This window comes from Oncorhynchus keta, unplaced genomic scaffold (assembly GCF_023373465.1).
Source record: "Oncorhynchus keta strain PuntledgeMale-10-30-2019 unplaced genomic scaffold, Oket_V2 Un_contig_5909_pilon_pilon, whole genome shotgun sequence".
In the NCBI taxonomy this organism is placed as follows: Eukaryota; Metazoa; Chordata; class Actinopteri; order Salmoniformes; family Salmonidae; genus Oncorhynchus; species Oncorhynchus keta.
In genome coordinates, this window is record NW_026288578.1 from 271288 (window position 1) to 281254 (window position 9967).

General features: G+C 43.3%; 1 protein-coding gene across 1 annotated transcript; it reads right to left on the bottom strand.

The window, feature by feature from the left end:
• Positions 1-4050: 4050 nt before the first annotated feature.
• On the bottom strand, positions 4051-6716 carry LOC127905966 (GDP-fucose transporter 1-like). Its single transcript, XM_052510560.1, is given in 4 exon segments — positions 4051-4913; positions 4915-5276; positions 5557-6065; positions 6519-6716. Coding segments are annotated over 3 exon segments (1050 nt in total). The 5' UTR covers positions 6035-6065; positions 6519-6716; the 3' UTR covers positions 4051-4703.
• Positions 6717-9967: the final 3251 nt, after the last annotated feature.

The window sequence follows — 9967 nt, forward strand, 5'->3', positions numbered from 1 at the left end:
ATGTTATTTTAAGCGTATGTGACGCAGCTCACTTGCCAGTCATGGTCCCAGCAATTTTGCAACCTATATAGGTCATATCAAAATGCGCCAAAATAACTTAAGAAATAGGTTCAATTACCAGAGATTCTCACGTGGCCCTTACATTGTATTACTGGACTATTACAGCCAATATACTAGATGTAGATTGAAGAGAGCAGAGACGCAGACCACTTGCACTTTCTGTTGAGCTATTTTTATAGCCTACATTTTAACAGTGGGAAGACGGAGAAATATGGGTGATCAATATTTAGGGCTATTTCTAGGCAATGTAGTAAACTATAACCTAATCATAGGCCTATTTAGGAAGTACATTTCCTTGTAAAGATAACTGTCCCGTGCTTCTCCGTCCAGTCTACTCTATTTAATTGAGACCACATGTGCACCTGATCTGGCAGGTATGGCTACTGAACTGGAGGCAGCCAGAATGAGGACAGCGACACCTGCTACGTTTTGCAGAGTCCTATATGATACAGCCTACCCTTTAGCAGGACGATTTACAGGCATATAAATGGGTAATCCATATTTATTGAAAAGGAAAAGGCGCACTTGAACTCTTATGCCAAACTTGGAGAGGTAGGTTACTGAATTTGAAGCAGCGAATTCTGAGTGAATAATGCGAAGACTATGTGATTTTAATACAATAGGTAGGCTAACGCATACAAAGCAGAGAGGACCGTTTCAAAATAATCTGTGGGACAACAAAAATATTTTCATCCCAAAGTCGTCTGTCTGACAGCCCGCTCCCGCCTGCAGCATGAAAAATGCTGACAGTGCCGCAATGATCTCTGTCGCGACCGCAGACATCCCGCAGGAATTCAGCCTTCTAGTGCTCATCATGTTTTAGCAGGATCAGATGATGACAGGGGTCCCAGCAGGGTCAAAAAGCCAGGGAAGACCAGTCTATGGAGCTCAGTGAATTTTGCAGTATATTCAGTGAATAATTCAAAGTTCCATCTTGAATTGATGGGTAGACCTACAGTAGGTACAGGACAGCATGTTAAGCTTAAAGCTACAGTCTGGGATCTGGGAACAACAGTCATTTCAATTATTGCACCATTGATTCTATTTTTGGATAATATAATGTATAAATGTACACCAAGGTAATTCTTTGTCATGCCTCATTTTAGGAGGATCAGATGGTGACAGGGATCTCAGCAGAGTCAGGCAGCCAGGGAAGACCAGTCTGACGGAGGTGAAGTGACTTTTTGTAGATACAACACTTGATTATTTCTGTCCAGAAAACACTGGCAGATAATGCCAAGAGTGTGCAAAGCTCTCAAGACAAATGATGGCAAATGAGACCGGTGGAAATCTGTCCTTGGTCTGATTGAGTCCAAATTTTAGATTTTTGGTTCCAACCTCTGTGTCTTTGTGAGACACAGAGCAGGTGATCTATCTCTGCATGTGTGGTTCCTACCGTGAAGCATGGAGGAGGAAGTGTGATGGTGCTTTGCTGGTGACATCTTCTGATTTATTTAGAATTCATGGCACACTTAACCAGCATGGCTACCACAGCATTCTGCAGCAATACATCATCCCATCTGGGTTTTCAACAGGACAATGACTCAACACACTTCCAGGCTGTGTAAGGGCTATTTGACCAAGGAGGGTGATGGAGTGCTGCATCAGATAACCTGGCCTCAACCCAATTGAGATCGTTAGGCATGAGTTGGACCGCAGAGTGAAGGAAAAGCAGCCAACAAGTGCTCAGCATATGTGGGAACTCCTTCAAGTCTTTTGAAAAGTATTCCAGGTGAAACTGATTGAGACAATGTCAAGTGTGCAAAGCTGTCATCAAGGCAAAGGGTGGCTACTTTAAAGAACCTCAAATATAAAATATACTTGGATTTGTTTACTACATGATTCCATGTGTGTTATTTCATAGTTTCGATGTCTCCACTATCATTCTACAATGTAGAAAATAGTAAAAATAAAGAAAAACACTTGCATGAGTAGGTATGTCCAAACTTTTGACTGGTACTGTATATCTTTACAGAAAAATATATGGGGGATTGAAAATTATGCAGACAACTACATTGATGGAATATTATCGGCAGCGTTGGACTAGTAACAGAAAGGTTGCAAGATCGAATCCCGAGTTAAAAATCTGTCATTCTGCCCTGAAGAAGGCAGTTAACCCACTGTTCCTAGGCTGTAAATAAGAATGTGTTCTTAACTGACTTGCCTCGTTTAATAAAAGGTAAAATAGGGTTAACGTTGAAGAGAAAATTATGCAGTTCGCTGCAGGATCACTGGCAAGTGAAGTGGAAGTCAAGTGGGTCCTTCAAATCTTAGTGGGGGGCCAGATAACGTTGCAGGCAGCCATGTTTGACAAGGTGTGTGATTCAATCTCATGTTGTATTTGTCGCAACACACATACTTCCACACAAAACATTAGGTATCCTACGCCCACACTGTCCTGCTACCTAGCCGACAGAGATTAGGGGAGTCCGTGAGAATAACTTCTTCCCGCCCTCCCTCGAGATAGGGAGAGACCCTGGGAAGTTCTCAGTGCCCCAGCCAAGGTCGGCACTGAATCTTGCTCGGCACCAAATCTTGCTCAGACAGTCTGTCATCAAGATACTAGACATATTGTCACCAAAACATTAATTCTGACTAAGAACTACACTCCCGGATATATAATTCTACTGATTAAAACCACACACAGCATTACAGTAATCTAATGATTCTAATCAATTTCATACAATCATATGGTTTCAGAGTGTAATATTCTAATCATTGATTAAAACATATCCCACAACACAAGGCACTGTGTCAGCACCGTCCAATGCTTCTTGCCACGCTGGATGGTACTTGGACACTACTAGTGTGAGGGACTAATGCTGCTTAGGCAACTAACTACAGCCAGATGGCACCCTCTGACCATACCAGTGTGAGGGACTGACAGAGGTACTCATTCCTTTATACTGGTGCCATCTAGTGTTAGCTTTGTGTTTAGTAGCTTCTGGACCAAGTCTTCACGGACAGATTCTAATTGGTTTAACTGCGTCGGTCTGACACCATTAACTACCTCAGCTCTTCTCAGTTGACCAAACCCCTAGAAGAGGTGGTTTCTGCTCAGGCATAAGCAAGTGAAGTATTGTTCTGTGTAAAAAATACATGTAAAAAAAGTTAGATTTATGCTTGATCATGAATACAGATAAAATAACACATTTACAAGAGGCGAGTAACAAGTTATGATTAACAGAATGTCCATTTATTTTTCTGAAGTGCACATAAAAAGTCACATTCACTGAATAACTTCATTTTCTAAAATAAATCTGTATCTTTTCTTAAAAACGCAATCTGGAAAATAACCGTCTATATCGGCTAACCAGCTTTGAAATCCCATGTCCGGTATCTTCCAACGCACTACAAACCCAGAGCAACAAATATATAGAAGAAAAACAGACTTTGTATCAAGTGGACGCAGAAGCAAAACCTGAAATCTGAAAGACCCACATTTTAGGATCTCTCAAATCACCAGCCTTGAGTCTTTCTATGTAAATTCCTTTTCTCGTGTCCCATTTCCTTATTCTGATTGGTCTGAAATGATGACACTACAGAAGAGGACAAGCAGAGAGTATTTTAGGAAAGGAGGGTGTTTTAGAGTGCAGGGTCTCAACCCACCACTGAGACAGGAAGGAGTTATGACATCATAATGATGATGCTCCCGCAGGCCACTTGGCCGGTTACCCAACAGTCTTCCTTCATGATTGAAGTTTCATGACACAGACAATACATCAACACAGACATTATCTTTAACATTCCTTCTATAATCCGTTACTTTTCAAGACAAAACAGATTACATCCTTTGTTGTCAATTATTCAAATTGTAGTGCCCCTACTGAAGCCAGAAAGAATCAACCATCTCTTTGACGGTTTTCACTTTTATCACCTACAGTGTCACTGCTTCAAAGATATAACGTAAAGTGGTCCATAAAACCAGCACTGGCTTAATCACTTATTAACTAAGGTGAGAGCTTGTACCCGGCTGTTAGGATTGAGCCTTACAGTCAGTCTCCACCCTCCATATGCAAACTGTATACCCAACATAAGAGCCCCACTTGCCAGAAAACTGTCATATTGCAGTTTTGCGTCACATTACTGATGACACATACAGGCTAACAGGAAAGTCACTTGATTTAGATACTATCCTACGGACATATGAATAATGTTCTGAAAGAAGAGACAGGAATGATTTAGGTTATAATTCATGACCCTCCATACACTGAATAATTAACAGAATTGGACAAAATAACCTAAGGAAATTATAAAACAATAAGGTCCCACTGAGTAACAAAACAAACCCGTAGCCTTCCTACACCTCTGTTTGTGTTACTATAGTAACGTTCATTTATATTGACAGCACACAGCCCAACTGTTCCAACAGAACATCCCTGTAGAAACAACTCCGTGGTTAGGCCTTAGTGTTTACATTGTCTTCTGTCACCAGCGGGTCAACGTCCCCACCACCACCATGGCAGAAGGTCATCCTCATCCCGATATACCCCCGGGTCACCACCACCACCATGATGATGATGGAAGGTCATCCTAGTCCCACTATACCCCTGGGTCACCACCACCACCACAGTGGAAGGTCATCCTCATCCCACAAAACCCCCGGGTCACCACCACCGCGGTGGAAGGTCATCCTAGTCCCACTATACCCCGGCATCACTCTTCTCCCCTAGCAGTTTCTCTTTGGACTCCTCCTGGGGAATATGGACCTTCTTCATCTCCATGCCTTTGACCCAGGTGTAGGCAGAAGACCCACCAAGGACCATCAGGTTACTAGTCCACCACAGGAAACTTTTACTGGACTGGTTATAGACCACAGCGATGACCGTCTGAGCGCAGGCCTTGGCCGTCCCCCGACACGTTGTGCGTGAGCGGACTCGTGAACTTGATTTGGAGGCCCGTCACGTAGCCGATGGCGAAACCGAACACGCCGCCCAGCGTCATCATGCCCCAGAACGTAGGGTCACCCAGGCGGCTGAAATGGACGAGGTGGCCGACCTCACCGAAGACGAGGATGAGTGGGAGGAAGAGGATGCAGGCGTTGATGTTGTTGTAGAAGGAGAGCTTCCAGATGTTTCCGTCTACCGCCGGCATGACCCGCTTGGTGAAGATGGCATTGAGGGAGACGCAGGCGCTGGCCAGCACACCGAAAAACACACCCGCCCACGACAGGGAGCCCGCCACACCTTCCTGGTCCACACCCAACCAGAATCCACCTAATGGGAGGGACAGACAGAGTAAGAAGCATTAACATGGTCCTTCAGCAGCAATACCTTATGTTCAATATATGGCCAATACAGGTGTGGCCCATGCAGGAATGTATTAACCCGTGGTGCAATTATAGAGAAGCGTGAGGTTACTTATTATCGGTTACCTGGGAGGAAGGACGTTGTCTAACCAGCCTGGCTTGGGTATATGCCTTAGACACGAGAACTTTCTAGAAAGTCAAAGTACTCGCATTAGGCCAGATATAGGTTAGTTATTATTACCACCTACCTAGAATAATTCCACAACACAGGATGGCGTAGAAGGACGTGGTCTGCTTGAGGATCACGTAGGAGAGTAGAACGTTGAAGACTGTGCTGAGTGACCTGCCGACAGTGTAGAAGGCCACCCCTACATGCTTCAGGCACAAGTTGTTGAAGGTTATCATTCCAATGAACACGATGGACAGGGGTAGAACCTCCCGGCATACCTTTAGGTCGAACTTGACGGAGGGGAAGTCGATGACACCCGGACATAAGTGGGATAGCAAGTGCATGCCATAGCACAGTCCGACAGTCACAAGGCACTGGTAAAATGTCACAAATAGCGGCGCGTCCAAATCTTTACTGTCTAGCAAGTAGTTATTTAAGAACACCATGGTTATTGAAATGAACCAATAAAGTACGACCACACCACCTATTTTGATGGCTTTAAGAAGAAACGTCTCGCCTTTTCCTTCTTCCATGGAGTCCGATCCTGCTAGAGCCATTCTCAAGATGTTCGAGCGTTTCAACTGCACCCTGTTCATGATTGAAATCATGGAGGAAGGATAAAGGTTAAAGTAAGATAATTGCAACACTCTGCTACAAAGTGACAGTATACCTATTACCTTCGACCTAACGGATACAAACAATGAACGCCGTCCTCCGATCACATGACAACTTCCTGGACAATATGAGGTACATTTTTTTAAAGAGACAGTGCTACATTAATCCTGCAATGAGAAACAATTCAACTTGAAGCCCGAACGCAATATGCACAGAGCGTAGCCTAATATCGACTGAACAATACTATCAGAATGACCGGATATGTTTATGCTACATGACACTCCTAGGACACATGTAGCAGCCCATCAATATCAATCAGCCCACATTCCTAGATCACATTCAGACACCTTTTAAATAATGATGAGTTACTGATTTCTCTATATTTGTCTCTACAATATTACGATTCCCATCTCAATAATGCCTTACCTTAGTTGCCGTCAATATCTTTAAAATGTTCACCAGCTGGAGACGTGACTTTTGCCACTATAGGACGAGGAACGAGGAAGTAAACGAATCATACAATATTTCTCGTCTAGTTTACTCCTCCCACAGGTCCGGGTTGAAACACCCCTTTCTTGCTTTTCCTGATTTTCCACCAGTGTGACAGAGACACCTGTGTCTCTATACTACAGCCTAGTCCAGGTATGGGGAGCTCACTCACCCAATTCTCTGTCATTCATGCCTCGCCCTATGGTCATTCACTTCATCCACACATATAAGCCCAGTAGGCTATTGTTACGGGAATTCCAGGTTAACAGATACAGTCGATCTAATGCAACAATTCAGGAGACGCCTCCAGAACAGAATCAGAGAAAATGTCTATGCCTCTTCACAATAGCACCGAATGTTCTGTAAACACCAGCCCGAGAGGCTTGTAGGGAGCTTGAAGTCACAACATCACCTGCTACGGAATCACACAGTGTCACAGACTCACGGATACATTATCAGCGTGTCCTCGAATCCAGTCTGGTATCAACTTTAACAATAACATTCAACCCTGGGAGACGTGATAAGGGCAGTTGTACAGGTCAACGGTAGAACATCAGTAATTAGTTACAACAGATTATTATAGACTAACAAGTAAACAACTACTTCATTACTAAATATGGTATCAATCCATATCTACAGTAAATCAAATACAGGAAAATAATTTATCAAATGATTGCCCATTACAGCTATAAAACATATGTTGGTGCTTGCTTGATGAAAACGCTAAAACCACAATATTTCCAGATTTAAAAAGCCTAATGAAATATTACCCGTTAATATTGAATAATGGTATTAATAAAACTGTCTCATCCTAATTATAACACAATGGGGTGTGGCCACAACCCTCCGTCAGGAGATCCAAACCTCTAAGAGGTTGAATCAAATCAAATTGTATTGGTCACATTCACATGGTTAGTATATGTTAATGCGAGTGTAGCGAAATGCTTGTGCTGCTACTTCCGACAATATCTAACATGTAATCGAACAATTCCACAACAACTACCGAGGTGTTGGGTTAAGAAAGTCCTTACCCTACCCCCTGCCTTCGGGAGAACGAGCGTGTCCACTCGCATCTCTATACCAAGTCTCTCACGTATCTCCGATCAACTCGTGGGCGCCATCCTACTTCTGAGACCGGTGTGGAGAATTCAGGGGTAGTTCCAACAGAGTCTCAAACCAGGCGATGCAGTCGCTAGGTATTGCTTTATGTACAGTACAGTATCACATAAATTATTACATAACCATTATTTAGCATATTAAATATGTGATTATCGATATCTGGCGAAGAGGTCCATTATCAATTGAACTAGTGGAGACCATTTTTATATATCTGCGTGTGGTTTTAAGGAAGTCGCTAACTAAACTAACATATGGAGAGATGCAGGAGGAAGCTTTCAATCGGTCAGTAGCAGAGTAATATGAGAAGAATACCATTTCTGATATATATTTTTTGATGTTCTAAACTAAGTGTTTTGATAACTTTTAAATGTAGTAACAGGTCCATGAGGAATAAACAGCTCTTTACATAATACCATAGAAGCCGTGTTCTGCCAATAGAAAAATGTGTTCCTTTCATCTTTCATTGTCTTTCCCGTCTGATACAGATACTGTGTCTATGTGCATTGTGTCAGGTGGTAATGAGGCTACCTTGGTAAACATGTCAGAGGTCATACCTTCCTGTGTGGTGTCCTGTGTACAACAGGAAGTCTCTGGTCCTGGTGCAGAATACACAGTGTTTCCCCCTCCCCATATTGACTGATACCATTACATTTAATAATAAAAAATCAAATGAAAGATTTGACATCAGTATCAAGCCCATCTGTCAGTCTGGACAACATCACATCATCGTGCAAGTCTCCATGTCCTGGCTCCATACATGTTTCTGTGAACACATACACACATAGTCACTGTTCTAATACCAATGGCAGTCAGGATAGGTGATATCTGACACACAAACAGACTCTATGTTGAAGTATGAACAGGCCAGATGAAACCTACCCAATTGAGGACTCCCCGTCAAACGACAGAGGCAGACAAAGCATCTCCAGTCCTTCTGTAGAAATAGGCAGAGTTTATAACGTTGTGGATGTGTTGAGTGTCAGGTCTCCTATCTAATTCTGTTCTTCCCATCAACAACTAATCTGTCTAACTCTTCCCACATGTGAACACACCCACATCAAACTACATCCCGAGACCAACTCACATTTGAATTCAGTCATAGCCGCGAGCATTTCTTAATGAACCAAATCTAAAACAAGGCCAAATGGGGAAGTGCAGTCGCTCTTTATGTAGTGTCTGTGTGGCAGCGCTATGTGCTTCTACACAATGGGTAAACATCTGTCAGTTCAATACAGAAACTTCAGCCATAATGTGGCTTCATCCCTCATCCCTTATCCCTCTCCATCAGCCCCTCATCCCTCATCCCTCTCCATCAGCCCCTCATCCCTCATCCCGCTCCATCAGCCCCTCATCCCTCATCCCTCTCCATCAGCCCCTCATCCCTCTCCATCAGCCCCTCATCCCTCATCCCTCTCCCTCAGCCCCTCATCCCTCTCCATCAGCCCCTCATCCCTCTCCATCAGCCCCTCATCCCTCATCCCTCTCCATCAGCCCCTCATCCCTTATCCCTCTCCATCAGCCCCTCATCCCTCTCCATCAGCCCCTCATCCCTCATCCCTCTCCATCAGCCCCTCATCCCTCTCCATCAGCCCCTCATCCCTCATCCCTCTCCATCAGCCCCTCATCCCTCATCCCTCTCCATCAGCCCCTCAGACAGTATGCAATACTCCTTTATGACCAGTAGATGACGATATAGTCATGAGCTGGTTTACAAAGTTGTTGTAGGATGACTGAAGCGATGGTTACATTTTGAATACATAGCAGGGCAAGAAAATTATCCCTTTGACACACTTATCAAGAGAACATCCCTGGTTATCACTACTGCCTCTGGTCTGGCGGACTCACTAAACAGAGAACATCCCTGGTCATCACTACTGCCTCTGGTCTGGCGGACTCACTAAACAGAGAACATCCCTGGTCACCACTACTGCCTCTGGTCTGGCGGACTTACTAAACACAAATGCTTTGTTTGTAAACTATGTCTGAGTGTTGGAGTGTGCCCCTGGCTATCCGTTAAATAAAAACTAGAACATCTTGCCATCTGGTTCGCTTATTATAAGGAATTTGAAATTATTTATACTTTTACTTTTGATACTTAAGTATATTTTAGGAATTACATTTACTTTGGATACTTAAGTATATTTAAAATCAAATATTTTTAGACTTTTACTCAAGTAGTATTTTAGTGGGTGACTTTCACTTGAGTCATTTTCTATTAAGGTATCCTTACTTTAACTCAAGTATGATGATTGGGTAGTTTTTCCACC